The sequence below is a fragment of the Pocillopora damicornis genome, chromosome 13, assembly GCF_964200805.1.
Source record: "Pocillopora damicornis chromosome 13, jaPocDami1.2, whole genome shotgun sequence".
Lineage (NCBI taxonomy): Eukaryota > Metazoa > Cnidaria > Anthozoa > Scleractinia > Pocilloporidae > Pocillopora > Pocillopora damicornis.
In genome coordinates this window covers 10,448,088-10,474,704 of record NC_142682.1, presented here as the reverse complement: position 1 = coordinate 10,474,704, position 26,617 = coordinate 10,448,088, and the positions used below count along the sequence as shown (strand labels likewise).

General features: G+C 37.3%; 1 protein-coding gene across 2 annotated transcripts in view; it reads right to left on the bottom strand.

Annotated features, from left to right (window-relative positions):
• LOC113680394 (dynein axonemal heavy chain 12) overlaps window positions 1–26,617 on the bottom strand; it is an 82,307-nt gene that overhangs the window by 10,296 nt on the left and 45,394 nt on the right. For both annotated transcript variants that reach the window (XM_089192042.1, XM_089192043.1), the window contains exons 44-71: window positions 25,857–26,147; window positions 25,258–25,322; window positions 24,079–24,373; window positions 23,419–23,481; window positions 22,785–22,927; window positions 21,179–21,253; window positions 21,008–21,089; window positions 20,822–20,878; window positions 20,525–20,646; window positions 19,890–20,082; window positions 19,194–19,355; window positions 14,516–14,716; window positions 13,977–14,110; window positions 13,435–13,534; window positions 12,818–12,880; window positions 12,524–12,604; window positions 11,520–11,696; window positions 9,657–9,878; window positions 8,666–8,806; window positions 6,587–6,757; window positions 5,767–5,985; window positions 5,432–5,577; window positions 4,481–4,553; window positions 2,629–2,770; window positions 2,005–2,197; window positions 1,767–1,926; window positions 795–827; window positions 413–585 (exon numbers count right to left, since the gene is read on the bottom strand). In XM_089192042.1, the coding sequence (XP_089048168.1) occupies window positions 413–585; window positions 795–827; window positions 1,767–1,926; window positions 2,005–2,197; window positions 2,629–2,770; window positions 4,481–4,553; window positions 5,432–5,577; window positions 5,767–5,985; window positions 6,587–6,757; window positions 8,666–8,806; window positions 9,657–9,878; window positions 11,520–11,696; window positions 12,524–12,604; window positions 12,818–12,880; window positions 13,435–13,534; window positions 13,977–14,110; window positions 14,516–14,716; window positions 19,194–19,355; window positions 19,890–20,082; window positions 20,525–20,646; window positions 20,822–20,878; window positions 21,008–21,089; window positions 21,179–21,253; window positions 22,785–22,927; window positions 23,419–23,481; window positions 24,079–24,373; window positions 25,258–25,322; window positions 25,857–26,147 (3,977 nt within the window). The remainder of the gene's footprint in view (window positions 1–412; window positions 586–794; window positions 828–1,766; window positions 1,927–2,004; window positions 2,198–2,628; window positions 2,771–4,480; window positions 4,554–5,431; window positions 5,578–5,766; window positions 5,986–6,586; window positions 6,758–8,665; window positions 8,807–9,656; window positions 9,879–11,519; window positions 11,697–12,523; window positions 12,605–12,817; window positions 12,881–13,434; window positions 13,535–13,976; window positions 14,111–14,515; window positions 14,717–19,193; window positions 19,356–19,889; window positions 20,083–20,524; window positions 20,647–20,821; window positions 20,879–21,007; window positions 21,090–21,178; window positions 21,254–22,784; window positions 22,928–23,418; window positions 23,482–24,078; window positions 24,374–25,257; window positions 25,323–25,856; window positions 26,148–26,617) is intronic.

Sequence of the window (26,617 nt, the reverse complement as noted above, 5' to 3'; positions counted from 1 at the left end):
CTTTATCGTTACGGAAATGAAAATGTTTCGCTGAGGCATCTCTCTTTAATTTGCATCACCGCTATTTTAACTACCATTTACTCACTCAAAAATTGTTCAGTTTATGGAAGATCTTGCCGTATTTACTGCCCTAAATCATTCGGGTTCTTTTGGAAAGAATTTCGTCAAGTTTAAAAAACAATAAATATGTTATTTACCGGCTAAGGGTCGGTCCGTATGGTGAAAAACTGTGACCTCGGTCTTGAAAATGCTGCCCTCGGCCTACGGCCTCGGGCAGTATTTTCAAGACCTCGGTCACAGTTTTTCACCATACGGACCTCCCAGCCGGCAAATAACATATATTTATTAACACCACAAAAAGTAAATATAAATTGCATGCTAATCACCAACGCAATGTTCAAAATGTACTAACCTGTCATGTATGGAGTTAAGGAAGAGATTAACAAACCAGGTAAGCGAAGACTGGTACATGGGATCAATATTTGGTAGATCAGTTATGGAAAAGAACAGAACTGATGCATGTGCTGCTATTGGGTTGTATCCACGTCGTGACTCGTTGATCTTAGTTTCGGTCTCCTCTGCAATCTAATCGAAAGACAATTGTTAATTTGTATTACATAACTTACCCTACTCTCAGACAGAACAAAGAATTATTGAAAACAGAAAAAGGAGAAGTAGGTACTTACTCCTTCATCTATCGGATGGCAAAACCTGCCGCCGTTTTATGGCAGTGATAACTATCCAATAACAATAGTGATAATAAGCTCTTTATGAACCAAAAGAGACACATTTACCTTCTGCTTCTTTGAAATCTCATCAGAGAGTACCTGCAATCGATTGACTCTTTAATCAGTTTTCTTCGTAAGTAATTGGTTCATTCAATGTTAAAACAGCGAAATAAGAAAAATTTTGAGAATTGGGTTTGCAGATGATAAATCTTCGAGGCATCAAATTTTCACATTCCCCCGTTTTGATCAATCGTCCGACCATTCTTTGCAATGAAAAATCTATGAGGTAAGGGGGTTTGGGTAAGAAAGAAAGAAACGTGGTATCCGTTAGTAAACTGAGGAAAAGGAGTTTACGTAAGGTCTTCTCTGATTTTTCCATGAATGTTCCCTGAATTCCTACGATTTCAAACATTTACTATGAATAACACATCGAACATTTTCAGGACATGTAACTGACTCCAAGGTAAGGATGAAATGTTTGCAACTGTATCCATTAGGGCCATTTGCTCCACTGGCTTGCGTTACGTTTTGTAAGAGCCAGAAGCACAGCTTTGGCTAAATTATTGAAATAATAGTATGTGTACTGTAATAATCAAAAGGAACAATTTCAGATTTGTCTTATGGCATCAGTTAAATCCACCAATGACAGAATTAATCACAATAACCATAGCAACAGCTACTTATCCTCAACAGATGGTGAATTGGCGAGTTTTTCACTTTATACTTTGTCTTTACCGGAGATATTCTCCCTACATGTATTTGTTTTTTCGGAAATTATAATGTTTATGATCCAACTCGGTTTGTAATCATACTCGTGATTGTCAAAACGGACTCCCGTTTCGCAGTCATCCGATTTTGTTTATCACTCGTACGATCACAGACGAACTCCACTCGGTCCTATTGGAATTATTTATCTTAAACATCTGCAAGGGCTATTACACACTAAACAGAGTGCCCTTTGCAATACTAGGGAATAACCTTAACAAGTAGTGATAATTTTTTAATATTATGCAGTGCACAGATAATGTATGGGCTTACCTTAGATGAGTCTAATATCTGAATGGCTGTCTCGTCCTCCAAGATGTTTCCTTCAGAAGAGGAAAGTGTTTCTAGAATCTTGTCTTCAATCTCCTTGAGCTGTTTTTTGTTTGCAGCACTCTGCAGTATTAATGCCTGTCTTTCCTCTTCAAGGTCAGGTCTAAAAAAAGGCAAAGTCGATGAGTGAAAGGTTACGTTTATATACAAGGAATTTATAATATATCTATGAAACATAAACCTTTCTTTGGCGACAACAATTCCCAACAGTTGGTCTTCCAGGCCCTCAGGAGTGATCATGAAGTTAAGCAATGTGACCTTCGTGGATAGTTCAGGTAAATAGTGAGGATTCCGCAGCTTGGTTGTGACATAGAACCGAAAGTCATCGGAATACTCAATCACGCTTTCACCCAAACGTAAGCACTTTACACCACCTACAATAAAAGGATTTGATCGCTAAGTATTATACCATCAAATTAAGTTCGTTCATAACAAAGCTAGTCTCACGATTTCATCAGGTCCACGATACTTCCCTGAGGAAATGCTTTTTTCTCTCTCTAATTTGCAAGTTGCTTGTAAATTTACTCATCCACCAGACTTCTGACACGAATACCATTATAAAGGAAGTCTCTAAAGCTGCAAATTGCATGCACATTAAGGGTTCATGTTTGAATTCTCAAAGACTTTGAGACTTATGTCCCTGGTCATGCAAGTGCTAATTGTGTATAATGCCAGTCGAAGAAAGTTAAGAAACACGATGTCGATTGGATTATTTTTTGTTGACAAACAACCGGGGCGGCAATTGTTGCCCAAAAACTGTTAAGCACCCTTCTTCAATAATAATGTAAGAAGACTTGGTTCATACCTTGTTTAAACGTCTGCTTTAGCAGCAGAGGTTCTAGAGATGGGTCGAGTTCCTCGCCTACATTCTCAAGGAGAACGGGGTTTCCAAACTGGATGCTGTTCTCAAGAGTACGAATGTAGTCAGCATCAGTTAATTTGATCACCTGGAAAATGTTTGAAAGTAAATTTCAAGTGTAAATAACTATAAGAAGACCTTTTGTGTAATTACATGTAGAATAAATGCTGACCTCTACCATGGGCAATGCAAGAATGATTAATTGCATACATCTACAGTATTTCCTATTTACTAACATACGCCAAAGAGTGCTGAAATGTAATGACCTGATTTTAAGACAAAACTGAGCCCCAGCGGAAATGGTATGGACGAAGACAAATAGGACATTAATAATAGGACATTAAGAAAATGAGATAGACAGGGATGTGACCAATTCAACAAAAAAAGGTTCTAATGGGCTGTACTAAAGTAAAATTAAGGCATCACAAATGGCATCAAGTCACTTATTATCTCTAAAGCTTATGAAACGCATTTGTAATTCAAGGAACATCGGTGGGAACTTCAAGTTCCTAAACAACGTACAGAAAGGAAAGAATACTGATGTTTGGAGAATTTTCAATCCAGTTTTGTTCTTCACAGCCTTCTTCACCATTTTAAACACTTTGAAAGTACAGGGAATCCTAAAGTTTTAATAGCATCATATTTTCTGGCTGTCCAAAAGACCCTAACCAAAGATATATTGCGATCTCGAATAAGTGAAGATACATTGAACAAGAGAAAAGGATAATATTTCAAAGAGGACTCCTCGATTGGTTGTTGCCTATCTGGACTTTGCCCTCCGTGTGTGAAATACTTGATAAATGCAGGTTGATTACAAGGAATTAACACGGGATTAGATTAAGTTCAATGTAGCTAAAAGCCAATTTTATTCGTAGAAAAGGTCAAAACGCGGGAGAATTGCGTGGAAATTTTACTGTCAGTTGCATTTAGTGTCATGTGAATTTTTTTCAGAGTTGGACAACGATGGCAGAATACGTGATTAAATGCAGGTTGTTTACAAGGAAATATCACGTGATGGAGCGAAGTCTAATTTGGTAAAATGGAATTTGATTGGTAGAATACAATTCAAGCACGTGAAAAATTACCTAATGTTCATGTAGTGCGATGATTGTGTATGTTCTGATTGGACTTTGGACGTTGTTTTCATGGTGCGTGAAGGAATGCAAGTTGTTTGGCGTGTGAGTTGCGAGTAACGGAGCGGAAAAAATACGTTTTAGCTTAAAATGATGCAAAAAGGTTAAACGCAAACCTTTCATATCCCGTTAAACCTCGATCTTTATCGAGGGGGGCTCTTACGACGGTCACAAACCATTACACTTATCAAAATTAGCCCGAATTTTATGGTTTATGTTATTCTTTCAGCACAGCCCCCTGATTCCATGACATCATTCGCAAGGAAGCTTTGATATGGTCGGTGCAAATTACATACCTTCAACGCTATGATTGGTGAAAGATATAAAAATGCTGTGATTTGTGAAAGATATAAAAATGCTGTGATATGATTGGTGCGAGATACATACCCTAATGCGGCAATCTGATTGGTGCGATTTGCATACCCAAATGCAGCAATCTGATCGACGCAAGATACATACCCAAATGCGGCGATCTGATAGGTGCGAGCTACATACCATTCTACATGCTAACATAGAGTGATTTTTTTACATTAAAAAAAACCTCAAAAACACAAGAAAAACCTTTCGTGCAAAATTTAACTGTTGTAAATGAAATTTCCACATATGATTCAGGAAGTGCCAATGTGATGGTTTACTCATCAGCACCCAATATGGAAATTACTTACTGAAAGTTGGTTATCTTTCTCAGAGTTTTTGATCCATTTGTTTGCTTGCCCTTGTGGGTCAATCATCAACGGCCTGCAATAATAGACAATAACAAAGCCATTGTTTTTTCTCATCGGCGAACTGTATCTTCAGCTTTACTCGCTTCAAGTTTTAACTCAGCAAGAAGGTAGTTCATTCACTCTCCCAGCGCAAACAAATTCCTGCATGATATTCATTCCCAGATATGATTATTTTTCTATGTGCAGTTAGTCTTGTGTGCAAAAGAGAAGCAGGCTAGTTTGTTGCAGAATTAGATCCATGTATGCTCCAAACAGTGGAGGCGCGGTGGCCTCATGGTTGGTGCGCTTGACTCCAGATCGAGCCCTGGTCGGGGTCATTGTGTTGTGTTCTTAGGCAAGACACTTTACTCTCACAGTGCTCTCTTCACCCAGGTGTACAAATGGGTACCAACAAATGTGCTGGGGGTAACCTTGTGATGGACTACCAGCCCATCCAGGGGGGAATAGCAATACTCCTAACCGCTTCATGCTAAGAAAACCGGAATTAAGCCCCTGCCCCATGGGCCACTTGGGCCCGTATAAAGGCTTACTTACTACTCTATGCTCCAAACACCACCGTAATAGAAAAAGAAATATGGTAAATTTTAAGCACGGTAGTGAGGTAAAGAAGGATGTTTTTCTTCTTGTCTCGTGCGTGGAAAAAAGCAAAAATTCTAAGTCCCCATGAGGAATTCAACCTCAGGTCTTCGGAATTCGTGCTCCGATGTTCTGCCACTGAGCTACAGAGACTGCGGTAAGCCAGGCCATTACGAGATTTATAATGTGGCATGCGTCCTGCATACACTATCAGAACAAAGACAAGGATCTAGCCAGCAGCACCAAGCAGGAAGACGACAGGTTGAAAGATATTTCTTTAGATACATTGTAAACTGTAACTGAAAGGTAACATACCATCTCCTTGTGTTATCCACAATGACTCCGTTATCAATGGAGAAAGAATCTGTCGGTAGACCTGCTATATTCCATGCCCTGATTTTAATGGCCTGACCCAATGTTTTACTGAGCGAAAAGTCATCTGAACAAGGTATGTTCTTGGACTGAATGACGAAAAAGGAAAAAACAAGCGTAAACAAAAGGCACATAACCATTTATGCAGGTCGTGACAGTGAACACCCAGGTAACACTAAGTTTTAACACTCCATTGCCACAGCCATTCCCCTCCCTCTTGTTTCTAACTAATTCTTCTCTAAACATTTTCCAATCAATAACTGAACGTTGATAAGTACCTTACAAATCTTGGTCCACTCTTGAGTGCACTCTTTTCTGAAGCCAGCTGTAAAGGCTCCTAAGTAAGCTATGACTCCCGAGGAGATGAGGACATCTCCTGTCAGATTATCATACACATCCTGAAGAGAAGCTGCAGCTGCTGACCAGCGATCTTTCTCACCACCGAGTCCACCAATAAGCTTTTCTGCTCTTTCTAGTTTCTTACCACACAAATCGACCTACAAATAAGCAAAATCCTTAAGTCACACATAGCGTATGCACATGGTAACATCTTCGTAATTGATTGCGTGGTCTGATCGTCCGTGAGGGAGTGGTACTGAAAAGGACTGTTGATGGGAACACATTACAAGATCAGTTGTTGCTCCTGACTTCAGACCATTTCTTGAAAGAATTCTATACTGTCTCATCAAAAAACTACTTAGTAGCACAGATGATATCGCACAACCAGGGTGAATCGCATTCAAAAAAAAGTTTACAGTTTCTTTTGGAACTTTTAAAACAATGACTAGCATGGTAAAAGTAAAATCGACATCAAGAGATATTTAAAGCAATATTTAGCAAATAGAATAAGAGAGATAGTATGTTTTGAGCTCGATAAAGAAATAGAAAAAGATGTTGTTGGTCTGGTCACGAGCGTGGGGCAAAGAAAAAATTCTGAGTCCCCATGAGGAATCGAACCTCAGACCTCCGGTCCGAACGGTTCAGAGGTTCGATTCCTCATGGGGACTCAGAATTTTTTCTTTGTCATACGCTCGTGACAAGACGAAAAACATCTTTCTCTAACATTTAGTAATTACAGAAGTAAACATCCTTACAAACCTGAAACTCCAGTTGTTGTTTCTTGTCTGTCATCTCTGCAAATGTAAGCTTCAAATTGGCCAGTTTAGCTTCCACTTCAGCCAGTTCTTCACGTTTAGCATTCAAAATTTTCATAGTTTCTGCAAGGGATGCTTCTGCTTCGGCTAGATTAGCTTTCTTAGGCGCCACTACCTAAAAGAAAAAAAAAAGTATACATATATATATATGTTATTTGCCGGCTGGGAGGTCCGTATGGTGAAAAACTGTGATCGAGGTCTTGAAAATACTGCCCGAGGCCGTAGGCCGAGGGCAGCATTTTCAAGACCGAGGTCACAGTTTTTCACCATACGGACCGACCCTTAGCCGGTAAATAACATATTTATTGTTTTTAAACTTGACGAAATTCTTTCCGAAAGAACCCGAATGATTTATGGCCGTAAATACGGCAAGATCTTCCATAAGCTGAAAAATTTTTGAGTGAGTAAATAGTAGTTAAAATAGAGGTGATGCAAATTTAAGAGAGATGCCTCAGCGAAACATTTTCATTTCCGTAACGATAAAGGTGATTTAAAAGGCTTCCAAACAAACTTTGAAATATTATTTTTACAAGTATCTGTCACAATCTGACACCTGTCAATTAGAGAGCGCGCAAGAAAAAAAAAAGCGTAGGAACATTTGAAAACCAACAGAACTAGTTTGGCAAGGACTGTCACGACAATGTTTTCTTCAAAATCAGTCAATGATCTAACGGAAAGTATTATTCACTCTCATCGACCATTTGTTCATGTACGAAGATTTACCTCTGTTCATTAAGTAAACGGCGAGGAAAGTAATTGTGAGTAAATTCAATTTTTTTATTTTGAAGTTGTGAGAGTTTGCTCGTTTGTTTGCTGTAATGGCGTGTTTAACTCTGATCTTTCCTTCACAAAAACTAAATTCGAACGGCACACTCCGACGAGACCCAAGGGAATATATTGCGGCCTTTTATCAAAAAATTCCTTCAATTTCTGTTGTGCAATTTAAGGTACAAATGTCCAAATTGAACGGAATTGGAAAGACTCACCAGGAGCGTATATTTGTTGTAGAACTTAAATTAAAACTTCGCTCGCTCTTTCACTATGAACAAATTGCTCGAGAAAATTCAGATATTAAATGAATGAAAGTTCCATCGTTCAGTTTAACTGTAACCAAATACCTCACGTTTCAACTTTCTGGGTACTTTTTGTGAACGATTAAAATGAATTGCAGACGGTTTTTAGGCCGCTTGTCAACCAACGTAATGACACTATTGTTTATACAAATTCATTCTGAAACCAATATTTTTCTGTCAACCAAAGTGATTTGATAGAGAGAAAAGAGAGGATTCATAGGTTATTTATCGGCTTGAGGTAGTGACCGACGTGTTTGCTTAAAAATACTGCCCAGCCGGAAAACGAGGTATATTTATGAAAAATGACAACGAAAGTTGGGATGTACTCGGCGACTCACGAAAGCGTTACCGTGGCCCGTGGGCAGAGATAGGAAAATACTGACCGGGTAAAGAACCAATCAGATTGCAAGATTCGTTACCGTGCCCTCTAAAAAAACAATAAATATATATATGTATATTTAGCAGTTAAAGAGAACTAATTTTACATCAATTTTTTTTTCAATTATTTTCAAAGAACCCATCCATCTCTGACTGTTTAATTATAGGTGAAATGAAAACAAGGAAAATGTACAACATTTCCGGTGAACTTTGGTTTGCAAACACAACGTGAGTTCAAAGGAGCTGATTCCAAGTTTTAATTTCGGCCTATCAGATACCTAAACATAATTTTCTAATTTCTGGCAACTGTGAGGCGTCTGGCTTTAGATTTCCAGGTGGGTATTAATTTTTAGATCTCCTTTTACTATACTGGCTACTCATTTTAAATCCTGTTGCAAGCGAATTTCAAGTTGCTAGGTTTGTTCACTTGTCGCAAAGATTAACTTCAGTCAGGTACAATGTAAGTCTCTTCTCATCCCTCCGCTAAATATCGCTGACAATTTTTTTGAAGGTCCCTTCCCCCTCCCTTCTCAACCGGGCCCGCATAAAAATAGTCTATTAAAGAGACTTACCTTAGCAACTCTGTCATATATTTCCATAGCTTGAACCCACTTACATAACCCTTCTGCCGCGGAAGAGGCTGTGCGCACTTTTTGTGGATCGAAGTCTGGGTTAGGAATGTACTCTTTTCTGATCTTACTCATGATGTGCACCTGGAGGCCAAAATGAAATAAAGTAAAACATAGGCGCGTCAGCAAATGGGTGAAAATTGAGATGTAGTGATCAAACAGTAAGTTTCAATTTACTAAAGCATACTTTTCATCCTGTATTACAGGGGGATTTATTCCAATTAAGCTATTACGCCGAAACTTGCGACAAGCTGAACTTATTTGCAATAAGCTAAAATACAAGACTAACCTTAAATGGCCTAAAATGAATTTAACAGCATTCTAAAATTTTAAAAAAAATGATTTCCCGAATGGCCTTCTATGAAACTGAAATGGAAGACTAGAGTAAATAATGTCTGTTGACATTTATACAGCTTTAAGCTATCAGAACAAATTACAATTAAAAGCACTGAAAGTTTTTAGTGTGTAGAGGGTCACATAAGGTAGATACGTTAAGTAAAGGAATGACTAGCGGTGAATATTCCAATATCAACAATTATTATCCAACTGCACAAGGTAGAGTACAAATAACGCGCGAATAGATTACAAATATCCTGCGATATTGTACGGTCATTTGGACAGTTCGTTATTATGTACTGTAAAAAACACTTGTTTAACAATTCGGCTGCGCGCGCTACGCTTTTCTATCCACTTTGCTTTTTCCCGCCTTATGATAAATGAACAGAAACAGACAGATAACGGGTAAAAATACTCAGCGATACTACACTCCAAACGTCTTATAAGATATATTTACTCCCGAGGGACATAAAAAACACTAACACCGTAAAAAACTAAAAGTGTTAAGCGTCAACTTACTACAAACTATTCAATGGTGAAGAAACGGGTGAAGTCTCTATAAAAACTTTCCCTACAAAAACAGGTAATAGTTACTCACAGCAATGTTATCTTTATCATATTCTTTAAGATTGTTAAGAAAGTTCATGTCTCCTAACAACTTCTTTGATGGGCCCCAATAGTCAAGAATCTTCTTTCCAGTTCCTGCCGGATCATTAATTTTCTCAGGTTTGATATCACGCATGACACAGACTGCTGACATGACAAGCTTGACTCCAGCAGGAGGATTGGCCATGGACTTCACGATTGTTATGTCTGCTGGCTGTAAAAAAAAAAAAGTAACGATATTTAAATTGTGTTGCCTTCTTCAAATATACCCAGCTTCCACCACTCCTAGAAACCTGAAACAAATCACTTTCAAGGGAAAGTCTTGAGGACCTTAAGTTTGAGGAAACTTGAAAAAGAAGATATTTCTCCTCAAGAAAGAGAAGTTAGTTTTAAACTCAAATATTAAACCTTAATTATTTCTATTTTTTTTATACAGGTAGCCCCTCAAAGTGAAAAGAAATACGAAAAGAGTTTCCAACTCAAGAAAAACGAAATTTTGATTTAACCCGCCGACCTAATGATTCAGGTGTCTACAAGGTCAAACACAAACCACTTTTGGTCAAGTCGAGTTTCGAGATTATTACGTTCAGGAAAGTGTTAACATACCATTGTACTCTTTCTTATGAAACAACTTTAAAAGAAAAAGTGGCTTAGTATGTTTTACCACAAAAACTGAAAAATCTCTCTGATAAAGTTCAATGTAAAACTGTTAGAGGAACAAAAAGCAGAAGTCTTTTCTCTCACCAAGAGCCATGTTTCAGAATTTCATCAAATTACTCATGCATATCCAGTCATACAAGGAACGATGTTTTCATAAAGGAAACTAAGCTTGGCCAACAGATATATATCTATTTTTCATTACAAGGAAATTTTTAAGAAACACACACAAAGTGCGGTGGCATAAAGCTTCAGGCGGCAAGTTTATTCGTAAAAATACCGATGGAAAGCAACGCAACAAAATGGCTGCAGTAAAAGATTCAAAATATGATTAAAACCGGTAACACATCTAGCGATTTTAAACGCCAATCGCTGTGATCAGCGTATAAAATCGCTAGATGTGTCACCGGTTTTAATCATATTTTGAATCGTTTATTGCATATCGGGCATGTCAGATATCGGCGATTAAATTTGCAGGAATTCGCCAAGTCTGCCCGTTCCTGCGATTTTCTCCCCTTTCCATTGCGAATTGCCCGTACAATTAACCACTCAAGTTGGGCGATATTATCACATGACTTTTCAAAAAGGCGAAAGGCATCGAAAATTGTTTTTGTACCGGAGAATAAAAAGTCAATTTGATCACACTGTAGTCAGAAAAGCCATGCTTATTTGATGTAACGTCGAGCAACAACAGTAATCGTCTCAAGAAGGACTCTGCGTTTCAATAAATCCATGCCTTCGACTATATTGGCTTTAATGTCCCACTTTTCAGAATACTTCCTGGAGCGCTGTAGTTGCAAAACTACGGCAGCAGCCAGCAATTTTTTTGCTTCGCTGTCGACGTTTTATTTGGTTACATTGATTCGCGCAATTTTTAAACGTCACCCGATGGAACCTGAGATCAAGGCTGAAGTGCCACATTGTCGCGAACGGCGAAAATAATCGCTACCAATTTTCGCCGGCGATCAAATTTGCCGCGATCGGCGTATAAAGTCGCCTGGTGTGTCGCCGACTAAAGCGACAAAAAGTTTTAGCGCTTTAATGTGCTTTAAAATTGTCCTTTATTGCCAATAAATATTTTGTCATGACTTTACGTAATAATAAATCTTTGAAGGAAGAAAAATACAAAGTGAGAGATCTACAGTAAGGCATTCAGGCACCCATGCAACTGCTTTAAAATAGAGATAAAGGCACATACCTTGAGAGTATTTAGAGCGGCTAAGGCCGCCTCCAAGGCAGGGATAGCTTCCGCGAGGTCACTCTCACACTCTTCTTTCAAGGCCTGTGACTCTGATGCCTTCTGATTCGCAACTGCTTCATCTTTCCTCACAAGTTCACTACGAGCCTCAACCTCAGCTGATTCTTTTTCAATTACCTGTTGAGGACAAGTAACTTAATGTGAACACGTGCGGTTACATAGCATTACCAGTAAAACTTATTAAGCGCAGAGAAGTTATAGCTAATGCTGTGATTAGAAAAGGGGAACTGTGATTGAAATTTTTCCGCTTCTGATTTGTTCAAGAATGTTCAACCAGGAACCCTTGCAATTTTAGTTTGATAGTATAACAGGTGCTGGTCAAATTAACACGATAGTGGTAGCAAAAATGATCACCTCCAAGATAGTGATAATTGTAATTGTCTAGAAAACAAACGACTACACAACAACGAGGGCCTAATCAAATGAACATCTACTCAAAAACAAAACCGGCCCGAATATAAGGCACATTAGAAAGCAATATCCACTTGAAACACATATCATTTGTTCCAATGATTAAAATGCTTACCTTAATTTTAACGCGTAGTGTCACTAAACGAGTGTGACTGAAGCATTAATCCAATGTACAGGGTGACAGAAAAATCACACTTTTCTTTCAATAGACGGTGGGTTGTTGAGAGTTCGCAAATTGTAATTAACACATTGGTCAATGCAAGAGCTGGATTTCAAAACATATCTCAACTATAATTATTTTCCATTAAATCACGCCCTAATTCTATCCTGAGCATTTTGGAAATCTTAGGCATGAGGCAGAAAATTCTACCTGAAAATATTGTTCAGTGTAATTAGAGGAGAATACCGTGATGTTTTTTGATTGGATAGCACATCTTTGACACCAATAATTGCCATTAATCTAAGCATTAAGATGTAACCGCTGTCAGCCACTTTCAAAAAAACGCTTTTGGAAGTAAAGAACAAATGCTTACTATCATCATTTTACTGTTTTCTTTGGCTGTCTCAACAAGCTGGGGCTGTAATTCCTCCAGCTCTTTCTGCATGTCTGCCACCTATACAAGTAAGACAAGACAGGTTTTAGTGCACAAGTCTGCAAAACTACTTCCTTAGCTTTAAAACTCTTTCAAGTGGCCACTTTACGTTACCAACTCAGTTGATAATACTAAATTTCCCTATCATACACTCCCACCGATGCAGTACCACAGTTTCTTTAAAAACTTACCCCCCTTACTTCCAAACTCGGCCAACTATAGCATACAACCTACCTGGGATGCTGCAAAAGCCAGTTTTTCTAGACCAACTTCATAGCGGTGTTTGTTTCGCATGACCTGTAACAAACGAGATAATCAGATTTGATAAAGACGGTAGACATGCTACAGTAGTAGACATGCTATTAATTTCATATGAACAATAGTTCTGTCAAAACATCCTCTTTTCTACAAATAACCTTTTAGTCTTTCCCCGTTAAGAATAATTTGCTATTTAAAGGTAATATGTGCCTGGTCCTCCTACGCCTAGCTTTGGGTATATTTGGAACTCAGTGCAAACCTGAGCGTGATGTTGTGGTCAAATAGATCAAAAGCTTGATTTATATCTAACTATTGTTATTAAATTTCCAACTCCGAATATTGCATTTTTGGTGTTCTGATTCGTTCACTCAACTCCGGTCATCAACTCATCTTCCGAGTTCCCTAAAATGGAAATGCATTGCACCAACTGTTGCATAGCTAAAAAAAAGCGTTGGATTTATCCAAACGTTGAGGATTTAATGAAATATAATTAAATAACTATTCCATTCCCACATCCAACGCGCCCTGATGGAATAATTGTTAACTATGATTGGTCAATGATTAATACCTAAATACTCAGCTAAAACACACACCTCATCTTGCTTCTTTCCCAAGAGAGTTTTTAGTGAAGATATCAACTCCAGATATGAGGTGGGTGTCACGTAGTTATGCCGGCCAAGTTTATCAAGATACCTGCGGATAGATTTTAGTTTTTGTAACGTGATAGTAATAAAACAGCGTGGCAATCAAACTTCCAACTAACGAAATAGAATCAAAGACCGAAGTGTTTAGCAAGGTTTAAATTTCATCGATTTGATGAACAAAACTTCAAAAAAACACAAGCATATCACAAGTGGATCTACATCAAATCAGTTTTCCACCGTGTACAAGAGCCTATTTGTATGCAACGTTAACGTAGACTACAAACCCCAACCATAGATGGAGAAGTCAGGAGGTCACATCAGTGCTGGAATTTGTGAACATCACAAATAGGACTAAACTCAAAGATAGCGTAGTAGCTGAACTCAATCTTAGCTCTACATACCTGTTGAATCATGATTCACTGCGCATAAACCACTGTTATGCAAATAAAACAAAACAACAAGAACAGCAACTTAACATACACAAAAATTACCTTTCAGACAAATGTCGAGCACTTGTATGGAAATACTGGCAGATTGGAACAACTTCTTTACGTTCATTATCGGTCATTTCCACATCTTGAAGGAACTTATTAGCTACCATTTCCAAAGCATCTTCAGGCCATGGCTACAATAAATGAACAAGTAAATAAATAGATAAAAATACAAATAAATAATTGTGATGATATGTACGGTATTATATGTGCAGAGATAAGAAAGTAATTTTCCATCAAGTAGTCTCATACATGTCATCCGAGCTTTCCAATAAGCTAACTACTTACAGCGCAGTGGTGGTGATAATGAGTGTCACTGTATTAACACAATATCAAATTTGACATTATATTCAGTTGAAGTATTGTAATGGCAACAATTGCAAAAAGTAATATTACAATCGAGATAGAGCAAGAACGGCTCTTCTCATCCTGGTGGCACTTCAAACTGTGGGCAACAAATGATTTTAAAATGAAACACAAGCCCAAGAATGATACAATGTAAACATAAAACATATAAACATGCTCAAGTAAGAGATCACCTGAAACCAGTCAATAGTGCAGCAATTGATCAGAGCTGGGAACTGCCTGAGCCGGTTTCTGAATGCATCACCAATAGGACTCATGCATAGCAAAATGTGAAGGTTTCCTTTACAACAATTCACAAAGAAATTGAACAATGCCAAAGGCGAAAATTCAGCATTCTTATCGTCAGCTTTGGCTTGGGCTGCTGGGCGAACACTCTAAAGAAAAAGAAGGACAGAATACAGACAGACCAGGGGAGATTTACTTTAAAAACAGAATTACATATAAATTTCATATGTACATGCAAGGCCTTAACAAGACTGTTTGCGGGCAATCCTTACAGAATGATTTTTTTTAAAGCAGAAATCCCCATGACCAAAATGGGAAAGGGTAAATTACAGTTCTTTATCACTTGCACGTAAAAGAAAACTTGCACTGAGTGTTACACGAGACCTGGCTGAATACTGAAACAAAGGTGAAGGAAGTACTACAGGAGAAACTAAACCTGAGCTTTGAGCCGATGATCGAGCGAGCGCATCGCACCGGAGCAAGACCAAGATCAGGTGCTGCTGATGGTATCAACACACGCCCAAGAACCATTGTGTGTCGTCTGCGCGACTGGAGGCAGAAGGATGATATTCTTAGAGCCGCCCGAAGGATAAAACCATCTGGTATATTTGTGAATGAAGATCTCGCAAATGAGACCATCGAAAAGCGGAAAAGGCAGGTTGATGAGCTGAATGCGGCAAAGAGAGCCGGGAAGACGGCATACTTCGTGTTGGACAGACTTGTTATAAAGGAAAGACGTAGTGCAGAGCCCAGCTAAGTTTATTTACTAAATAACGATAATGTCGCTTACCAATTTACCGTTTAGTCACTTAGATGACAGTGACTTTGCTGCGGTGATTTATGAATTCAGAAATGGACCTGTTCATTTCGATCCCGAGAGACTATCTAACTTATTTATCAATCCTTTGAGTTCCGATTTTGAGCGGTTCTTAATTCGTTCGGATGATCTAGACCCTGACATACATTTTAATATTGACGGCGGGTGTTCTTATTATGTAGAAGATAAATTTAACGATACTCTTCAAAAAGAAATCATGATTAGTCGTGAACAATCGAATCATCTTTCATTGTTCCATTTAAATATTCGAAGCCTTCAAAAAAAGGTTGATGAACTATCGACCCTTCTAACCTCTCTAGATATAAAATTCTCCGTTGTTGGGATAACTGAAACCTGGTTAATGGATTCACCAGTTGGAGTCGAAATTGATGGTTATAACTTTGTTTACAAAAATCGCCCTGTTAAATCGGGTGGAGGTGTTGGCTTGTATGTATCAGACAATCTTGATTTTAGAATTCGCACCGATATTTATGCTGATGAAGCTGAGGTGATGGAAGCATTGTTCATTGAGATCATTCGACCCCATGAGAAAAATATCATTGTTGGTATAATTTATCGCCCTCCAAATCAAAATGTAAATGATTTCGTGACCAGAATGAACGAAATATTAGGGAAAATATCTCGGGACAACAAGATATGCTATATAATGGGAGATTTTAATTTGAATCTGCTAAAAAATCAAAACCACAACGCCACCGGGGAATTCCTAGATAGCCTGTATTCTCACCTGTTTTTTCCGTTAATCACGTTACCTTCCCGAATTACTTCTCACACTGCAACTCTGATTGACAACATTTTTTCTAACCATGTCGAGCACAGTTATTTGAAGTCTGGACTATTAATAACGGATATTTCGGACCATCTGCCTATCTTTTCCATTTGCTTCGATCATAAGTGTACCCGCGAACACCAAGAGAACATATTTGTCCGTGACAAAAGCGAGCTAAACATTTCCAACTTCCTAGAGGAATTAGATTGTATTGATTGGCTCAATATAGACGGGTATAATGATCCTAAAATCTGCTACAGCAAATTTCTTGAGCGATACACTAAAGCTTACGAAACACATTTTCCTTTGAAGAAACTGAAGCGTCGCCTTCACTTTAGGAAACCGTGGATATCCCAGGGCTTACTTAAATCTGTCAAGCAGAAAACCAAACTATACAAGCAGTATATTTCAAACCCCTCTCTCTGGAACGAAGCGAAATATAAAACATATAAGAACAAACTGAATCACTCCCTACGAATCGCGAAACGTTTATATTATGATAAGAGGCTAAACGAGTCAAAATCCAATATAAGAGCCACTTGGCGTCTGCTAAATGAGGTACTAAACAGCAAGAAATTGAGACCTAAACCCAACTCTGTGTTTAAGGTTGATGATCAAGATATTTCTGACCCAATGGAGATTGCAAATCGATTTTGTCATTACTTCAGCAATATTGGACCAAACCTCGCTAAACGAATTCAATCTACGACCTCGTATAAGAATTTTCTTCCTGGTCATTTCCCTCAGTCAATGTTCCTAAATTTAGCAACTCAGGAGGAGATTATAGATATCGCATTTACGTTTCCGGCGGGAAAATCGGCTGGGTATGACAATATCCCTATGTCTATCATGAAGCGATCTATATGCAGCGTTTCCTCTCCATTAACACACATTGTAAATCTCTCCATTACTCATGGTATCGTTCCGGATGATTTGAAAATTGCTCGTGTCATACCTATTTTTAAATCAGGTGACAAAGCTCTCTTCAGCAACTACAGACCTATTTCTGTTCTACCGTGCTTTTCAAAGTTTTTGGAACGAATAATTTACAACCGTATTATGAATTATCTGAATGACTCCGATGTCTTATGTGATAATCAATATGGCTTTAGAAAAAATCGCTCTCCTAGCCTTGCGCTTATCGATTTGTGTGACAAAATTTCTTCTGCATTTGATAGAAAAGAACATGCCATTGGAGTATTCCTAGATCTTTCGAAAGCATTCGATACGGTAAATCACGACATTCTTTTTGACAAACTCAATCATTATGGGATCCGTGGTCTGGCACTAGAATGGGTCAAAAGTTATCTTTCTGAGAGGACACAATTTGTCGAATTTAATAACGTTAGATCTGCCCCACAGGGGATTCCCTGTGGGGTGCCTCAAGGTTCTATTCTTGGTCCCTTATTTTTTATCCTGTATGTTAATGATTTGAACAATGCTTCCCTGCTTGATGCAATCTTGTTTGCTGATGATACAAACTTATTTATCTCCCATAATGACCCTGTTTACCTAATTAACACATTAAATAGAGAATTAAACAAATTGTCAACCTGGTTTGCAGCAAACCGGCTCTCCTTGAATTTAGCCAAGACTAATTTTATGGTATTCAAGCCTTGGCAAAAGAAGCAATCCTTTGAATTTCAAGTTTTCATAAATGAGCAGCCCATTCTTCGTGTTTCTGAGACCATGTTTTTGGGTGTTTTATTAGATGACAATTTGACCTGGAAATCGCATATATCCTTAACAGCAAATAAATTATCCAAATCTATAGGTATTATTCATAAATCTAGGTTTTTTCTCTCTACTCACTCCCTTCGTACTTTATACAATTCTATGATCCTTCCATATCTGTATTATTGCAATTTAGCTTGGGCTGGTACCTATAAGTCAAACCTTCAAAGAATTGTAACCTTACAGAAACGTGCGTTAAGAATAGTAAGCAATTCTACATACATTGCCCATACTGGCCCTATTTTAAAGGAACTTAAACTCTTAAAATTTCATGATATCCATTCGTTTCAATTAGGTACTTTTATGTTTTCATTCGAGAACTCTACACTCCCTTCCAAATTCAATAACTTTTTTTTACTGAATAGTCAAATCCACAATTATAATACTAGGAATGCTCAGTCCTTCCGTTTGCCACTGTGCAGAACGAACACCAGGAAGTTTTCAATTTACTTTCAAGGTCCAAACTTTTATAATTCGTTAAATTCTGACATAACTAGTTCTCCCTCCTCCGCTTCTTTTAAAAGAAAGCTTAAGGAATTTCTTCTCTCTAAGTATTAGCTTCTGTAAGGCAGTAATTCTTAACTAACTTACTTAATATGTGTGTGTGTGTGTGTGTGTGTGTGTGTGTGTGTACGTGTGCGCGGTCAAAGTTAATTACCATAAGTCCATATTGTAATTCTAATATAAGATTAGTTATTTTAAGTGAGAAAGCCTGACTTGTTATAAGCCTCGTGGTTTCTTTCAGGTTTTCTCGCCATTTATTTTCTGTCATCAATTTTCTTCATTTTTTTTTCCATGTGTAAATGTCGTATATGGCAAATAAATATTGTATTGTATATTGTAAAAAAAAAAAAACATAAGCTAACACCAGTTCTTCACTTACTGCGAAACTTCGAATAAAATCTATTGTTGAACCTTGAATTGAACGCCTTCCTATCTATTTCTGCAAGCTGTATTAAGGACCTCGAATTCGATTAGTAGGTAGTTTATTTGTTACAACATCAAAAAATTTTACGATCCACTCTTACAATTTATTTACAGTTCATTTGGTAGTTCTCAAATAGCCATTGTAAATGAATTGGGCCACAATTTAAGGAAAATAAGCACCGCCCCTCCCCCCCCCCCCCACTTCCTCAAATACGTACTCCATCCCCTCTTATCATAAATTTGAAATAAGTACACACTGAACTGAGTCACGGATTTATGTTTATGTGTCACTGACGTCCACTCGAAATGACAAAGATGTTTATACTATTTTCACTTGTAGAAAAGAAACTGCAGTTACCTCATTGATCTCAGCTTTCTCATCAACTGCAAACAAATTTGGAACTTCACCAGTGTTAAGCAAGCTGTCCACATCCTCCAAGAAAGACTCTTCCTTTATTTGAGTGTCTGTCAACAAAAACACTGTTGGCTTCATTTGACATCCTGCACTTTTAAGCAGCGTCTAAAGATACAAGGAAATAAAAATACAAACTGTGCATTGACAGGAGATAGGACAAAAGCCTGGTTGTCACTAGCCACGAAAATGGATGAAGATCAAAACTTGAAGTCATTCGTGGGGTAAATGAAATTTTTAGCTTGATAGAGTTGGAGTCGGAGGGTTCACATTTTCAAACAATTCTGTGTAGAACTTGGAAGCTTGTTATCCAATAAAACTGTATTGATAGTGTTGCAAGCAGAAGTAAAAAACATTAAAAAAATAAATAAACAAATAAATAAATGAAAAAATTACCAGTCGCAAAGCCAACTAGACCCTCAAGCTCATTATGGCTTCAAGGATACAGTTTTCACCAGACCATGAGTTTTGGGGTCATAAGTGGCATTGGCATCCAGCTTGTGATTCTGTCGCTTTGATCTTCAGCAAATCATATCACTCTCAGCTTCCTATCACAATCATGACTCCCATTCTATCTTTAATGAAAATCAGCCTCATAAAAAGCTCTTGGAGTTTTACTTAGAAGTCTTATGCATCACTAACCTTGATGTCTTCGCGCCATTCAGGAAGACCATAGCTTTTGGAGATCTCTGGTTGAAAGACGTAAAAGTCAGAAATGGCTGCTGCCAAACGGGACAGAGACTGTCTTCCACTACCTCCAACTCCGACAAGTAGAGCATTTCCTCCTGGCTGTTTCAAGATACGACTGATGCGCACCAAGTGCTCCAGTACATATCTACCACCACCAATAAAAAACAATTAGGAAAACTGATATGGAACTGTAACCTACTTTTCTCCTGAAGCTACCATCTTGGTGAGCTGATCACCTTTGCAAGAACCTAGAAATGATATGTTTCGCCGTGGAAATGACTGCAGCTTAGTTTTTAGTATTGGAGTACAGAAAGTGAAGGTGTGAAGTGCAATTCCTCATTGGGCTGAGATTTTATATCTCTGTTCCCAGCTGTGACATGACGCAAAATCATCTCTTTCTATAACAAGGTAAGTACATTGGTCACGATATAATGAGAACCTCGCATTGCATTTTTGCAATCTACACCAAGTTAACTACACAAATACGACTAATTCTTAAGCTGTTCAGATGTCTCGCCAAAGTTGACTTTGGCTGTCGACAAAGTCCAAATGTTTACGAATGCAATAAAGACTAAATCATGGCTGACCTGAAGATGACCAAGTTCATCTGTGTCTTGTGTGTCTGGTTGTACTCCTCAAGACACTGCTCCACAATCTTATAAAGTTCGTCAATGGAGTTCACCTCTTGATACATACGATCCTCACCTATCTTTTGGGGTGTAAAATGCATACCATTTTAAATTTATTTGTAGTACACAATGCCCAATTCAGAAATCTAATTACCGCATAAACTAGTAAGTTCGAATGCAAATTTTAATTTAAATTCAATTGGAGTCTACTCGATTCTGCTAGAGAGTAATTTAATAGTCTTCTCTCCAGCTTACCACATCAGGATCGAGAAAATCACAGAACATCAAGCTTCTCAAGTCGTCTTCAGATGCCTAAAAAAAACATAAAAATAGCTACCTATGTGAATTGTCACACAAATTAACCAAGAAAGTTTCCTGTTTGAAAATTAAGTAATAAATCAAATTCCTCGTGCAGATAAAGGACTGTTGAGGCACAGTTACCGTTTTCTGATCAGATGACAAGTGTTTAAATAATGAGTCAAAATCATCCTTCAAATGTTCCTTGGTAACTGTTTTGAGCAAACTGCAAGATAATATAATGAACATAATATAACATCATTATGACATCCAAACAGCAACAGGAATGTAACCGATAGTGAAACAGGACCACACCTGTGTAACCAAGCCCTATCATTATCATCAACCAGACGGTCATAGAACACACGGTACACCTCGTGGACCCACAATCTGAAACAGAAAATATACCAGGAACATCAAATAGAATTCATCCTCCTTTTTTCGGTCCACATATTTTAGCTAAAAGAAAACATTTTTTGTCTATAAATATCAGAGAAACAACACAAGAAACTTGTCAGCTGTTCACTGACTCTGAAACATACACTTCACTTTGTCAGGTGTCAATCAAGCCCCAGAGAAAGTGCAATTACTTTCACAAAAAGCAGCAAAAGGAAGAGAACCTCACTGAATTTCCTATTTTGCCTTATTGCAATAAGTGAAATAAAACATTATCTAATGAAATTGACCTGAGCAGCATCCAAAAGAAATTTAAAAATACTCCACCTTGTCTGAAATGAAATTGGCACTCATTTCAGGTGCCACAGAGGCAGGGGAAATCAACATAAAAATATCTTATTTTTCATTTGGGGTGCAAATAGCAAATCAAAAAGGTGATTTTTTTTTATTGATTTTCACAGTTTCTAGAGCCAGGTTTTAATAAAAGTAGAATTGCTGGAAGCAGTAAGTGATTCAGAACACCCTAAAGAACTTACTCCTGAAAGTAGTAAATTTCCATTGATTTGCACAAATTAGTAAAGAAAACAAAATATCATCAGATTCAGTACAACAGTCCACATAAGAAAATGATGACCAGCTTCAAAAGCTTGTCCTTCTTGAACAAATTCTCCTCGTCAGTTACATAGATGTCTGGGGAACAGTATGGAGGATAAGCGCACTGAAGAGGTTTCCAATTTATCTTCCTCACTTTCATGTTCTTTCCTCATAGACAAATTTTTTTTAAAAAGTAAATAATATTCTTTTGCTGGAACTTAATTTTTTGGAGTAAAAGAAAAATGAAAATTGATAAAAAATTAAACATTAATTGGACCGTTAGACAACAACAGTTGATTTGAAAGTTGTTTTCTAAGCTATCTATCTTTAATAGGCAAATTGTTTTAGTGATTCTATATGGTTACTTTTTGGTGGGAGTTGATCTGACTTTGTTGCTCTGAAAGGACCATTCAAAAAGGGTCTTGTCTCTAACATCCCCAGAGAAGGAATTGCAAGGTTTCCCTTTCATTTTGAAAACAGTTTTTTCTAATTAGAAATGATTCTAAAACTGAGCACTATTCAATGTATTTAAACTAAACTAAACCTAAAAGCGATGAAAAGCTGAACACTGCTTGGAACCTCCTTTCATAGATCACTCTTGCATCACAAAATAAAAGTAATGACCATACAAATGCAACAGCTATAGCTCAGTGGGGGTTTAAGGGTATTGTGTGCCTGGTGTCTCTGGTGAAAGGGATCTGTAGAACCTTGGAAAATGCTAGTCATGCTTCTAAGCAAAACTCTTAATGACATGCACTAACCCATACACAAACTACCAAGCTTAGCTTAACAAATGTGAATGAATCCTTAAAAGTCTATTCTGTTACACTGCAAAATAATAGTACCTGGTTCTAGCCTTGATATGGCATCACAGCTCACTCCTATTCTAATTAGCACACTTTCCAGTTATAATGTTCATTTATATTTATACCTGCTTAATGTCTTCTTATCTGCTAGGGCATCTTTTTTGATAAGAAGAACCCCACGGATGACCCTAGAGAAGTCTCTTAAGTTGAATGTGTAGTGTGACTTGGCTGGAGTAGGCAAAAGATTCACCATAGCTTGTTTGTACACCTGTAATTCAAAGAAACAAATTGAACCATCCTTAAAGCTTAAAAAGAATTTAGAAACTGTTTAGTTATTAGATACAGCAAAACCTACTGACTGAAGTTGAGATAGATACAGGCTAAAACTAAAAATATAGCTAGTTTGCAAACATTTAAAAAACATTTTTTTGGACAGAGCCAACAGTTAGAAAAAAGAAAATAATGATAAAGAGCAAAATCATATTTGTTCCTGACAAATGAAATGACTACAGAAATGTGCAGAAGAATGATATTTTCTTTGATTACTTAGACTAAAAATTCATGCCCTTCTTTGTCTTTTCCTTAGAATAGACTGTATCATAGCAGTTACCAAGGACTCTCACCTTTCCATGATATTCTTAAAAACCAGATTTTTGGGAGATATCGATGAGTTGCATTTATGATAACAATTAATCTTCTTTTGGAACTGCAGCAAGCTGTTACAAGTAGATCTTAAGTTAATGATAATTTCATTTTTACCTCCATTGTGGCCCCAACTATCATAGTTCCCATAGCATAGACATCATTGGGAAATTCATTGTTCTTTTGGAAAAAAAGCAGTTGTGGTTATATGTCAAATGATGCCCATTTTGCAATAAGGAACAAAATGACTCTTTTGACTAGCCAACTCACTTACACTATATTATAGATTGCTTCAATTTAAGGTTTAAAATTAAGTGTGCAATTATTGAAGGCACATATGAAACTGACACTTACTGTAAATTGAGTTTCCAAAACAAAACTAGGGGAACTGTCATTCTGACTGCTGCTTAGGAACCTGGCCTCTAACCTTTGACATACTAAAGTCTAGCTCCTAATTCCTATTTCTATTTCTTGGCGATCTATTTGTATAGTTGGGGGCTTCATAAAAAGGCATTATTAACTCAGAACATAAGTTTTGTTTTTAACCAAAGCTGCATCTGTTTGTGAAGTATGAGTTGTGGCTCCCACCTTTTGGGCATGAATGCAAACAGGTTATTGACCTGTATTTCAAAATGGTGCTTTCTATGGTCTATATTTACCCTCACTTTATGAGTAAATTAATTCATTTCATAGAAATAAAAGATACTTCATTAAAGAGATCATGGAGAAATATTATGGAAAAAAAAACTAAAAGTGAAACAGGCATGAAACCCTTACCCTGAAGTAAAAGTTGACAATAGTGGAGAAGATCCTCTGCATTGTGTCATCACCAAATGTGGCAACTGATACTACATTGAAGTGTCGCAGGAAACGAGGAGTGACAGGGTTTCTACCACCACCAGGAGGACCCATTGCACACACAAACTGAAGGTCGATCAAAGTCAATTTAGATGTGTCCTTCCTGTCATACCAATTCCCGTGGTCCAAATACTGACGAAGAAGTTCTATTGGAGGCTGGGCACCATACTTTTCCAGAGCAGGCATATTTACATCATCAACAAAAATAATGAATCTGTAAAAGCAATGAAAATTGAATTCTCTGAGTATTAGTGTGCCACTAGTGTTACTGGGGTAGCTGAAACAAAATTAATGATACACATGAAATGAAAAGACAATGATTCAAGCTGGATTCAAGTGAGGAAATCACTGCTCAAGATCAAAACAAGGAAAGATAAAGAAGAATTGCAATAATTTGTTCACACAGATTAACTTTCAAATCTAAGAATGTTTACTTTAATTACTGTAACAGTACAAATTTCAAATATTGTGGTTTGATTAAAACTGATGATATATAAAAACAAGGTCAGCATCTAAATGAATAAAAAAGTAAATAAGTGAACTGGTACTCTCAAGGAATAGTGTATGAGGTGATTTCTTTCCTTCAGTCAAGGAAATTCTAGAAGTTACTTTAACTTAAAGTAGCTTTATTTCAACTTTTCAGGATGACCAGCATCAGAATCAGATAGTGTAAGATGGGGAATAGTGCCAGAACATAGGAGGTGCAAGTATCAACATTTTACTCATTTTCTTTTTCATTCATTTAGATGCCGACCTTGTTTTTTAAGCAGCAGCAATACCTGACCAAAGCAGTTACAGAAAACAGGCAATGAATCAAACTGAATTCATCTTTCTCTCTCCTTTTTTGATCTGGATTTCATACATGTTTTATGCACAGCAGAAAGTTGAACTTATTAATAAATAGCCAAAAGTGAAGAAAAGCTGTTTAGTTATCAATCTAAGACATGGAAACTACACTGTGGTGTGCACAACCCCAGATTTGGTGAGGAACATGCTATTGATGATCACTGTAGGATGCAAGAGATTCTTATAAATGCAAGCTATTGAACCGTAATGTGTTAAAAAACAGATAAGTCAGCTGTCATACAATTTTCGCACCTTTTTCCAACTGGTGGTCCAAATACTCCCTTTCGCCTCTTGTCCAATTTTGACATGATAATATCCTAATGATGTTTAACAACATTTGTTATCACCTCAATAAGGCATAATTGCTTACTAGGTTATTCATGTGTAATAACACAATTACTGGATATGGTCTTTCCATGATGATTGGATTTATCAAGGCTGGGGATCTTATTTGTGAAACCAAATCCAAAAATTGGTAGTAAAACATATTCTAAAATAGAAACAATTTATTTATACTTTCGTGTTGATGCCAGTTAGGCCTCTTCGCCTTGATCACATTTTCAAATTTCTAAAGAATTTCAGTTGGAAGCAAGACTAAATATATATAGTCTAATTGGGATAAAATGTTGCATTCTTTGCCATTAAATTTGAAAGGAGATTTACTGATGTCAACAAAACCTGGATCAGACTGGATTGGATCACAGACTGAATTATGAATCAGATCAAGTTCAACCCTGAAGTCATCAGGTCTCTTTACATGATTTACTCATTGTAGTACAAGTATTTAGGTGTTTCCCAAAACCAGCTAAGTGAATGAGTGAAATATATGAATAGTGATGTAAATTATTCACCTGAGTTTGATTAGCACTTGTCTGGGCTGAGAAATTTACAAAAGCAGGAATAAACACATCCCTGTCGATACCATTCATGAGTTTGTCCTTGATATAAACTGATTTTCCAGTACCAGTGGGGCCAACAAGAAGCAGTGGTTTGTTATTGTTAAACATGATCTCCATTAGGTATGAATAGCGTGCTGTGTCCATGGTGGGAACAATAATATCACTTATCTGCTGCCCCTTCCCACCTGCAACACCTTCCTTGATAGTTTTTGTCCATGGAATCCAGTTCCCTCGACCCTTTCTCTAGATAACAAACAAACGGGAGTTTTCAAGTTTCATCTGCATAACTCAATGTAATGCCTGTAATATACAATCAATCAACATGCTAAATTAATCATGGAGACCTGGGTTTCTAGAAATAATCATTGTTTCAATGACATAGGCCTGGACTGACCCTGGCAGCCAAAAGGAAACAAAACAAATTCACACTATGCTTTGTCGCATGATTTGGTGACCAGTGCATGCCAAAATGTAAAAACTTATAATTGGAAAGAACTTCAAACCTGGCTTATCTCTATTAAACACTTGTCACCAAGTTGCATGTACAGAAAGACATTAATAAGACACCAAATAAAATAACATCTGCACTAAAACATCAAACCTGCACAGTGAATGTTACTAAAAGCAGAATGGAGAATGGAGAATGGGGAGTGGGGAGTGGGAAATGGAAAATGAAAAATGGGAAATGAGGAATGGGAAATGAGGAATGGGAA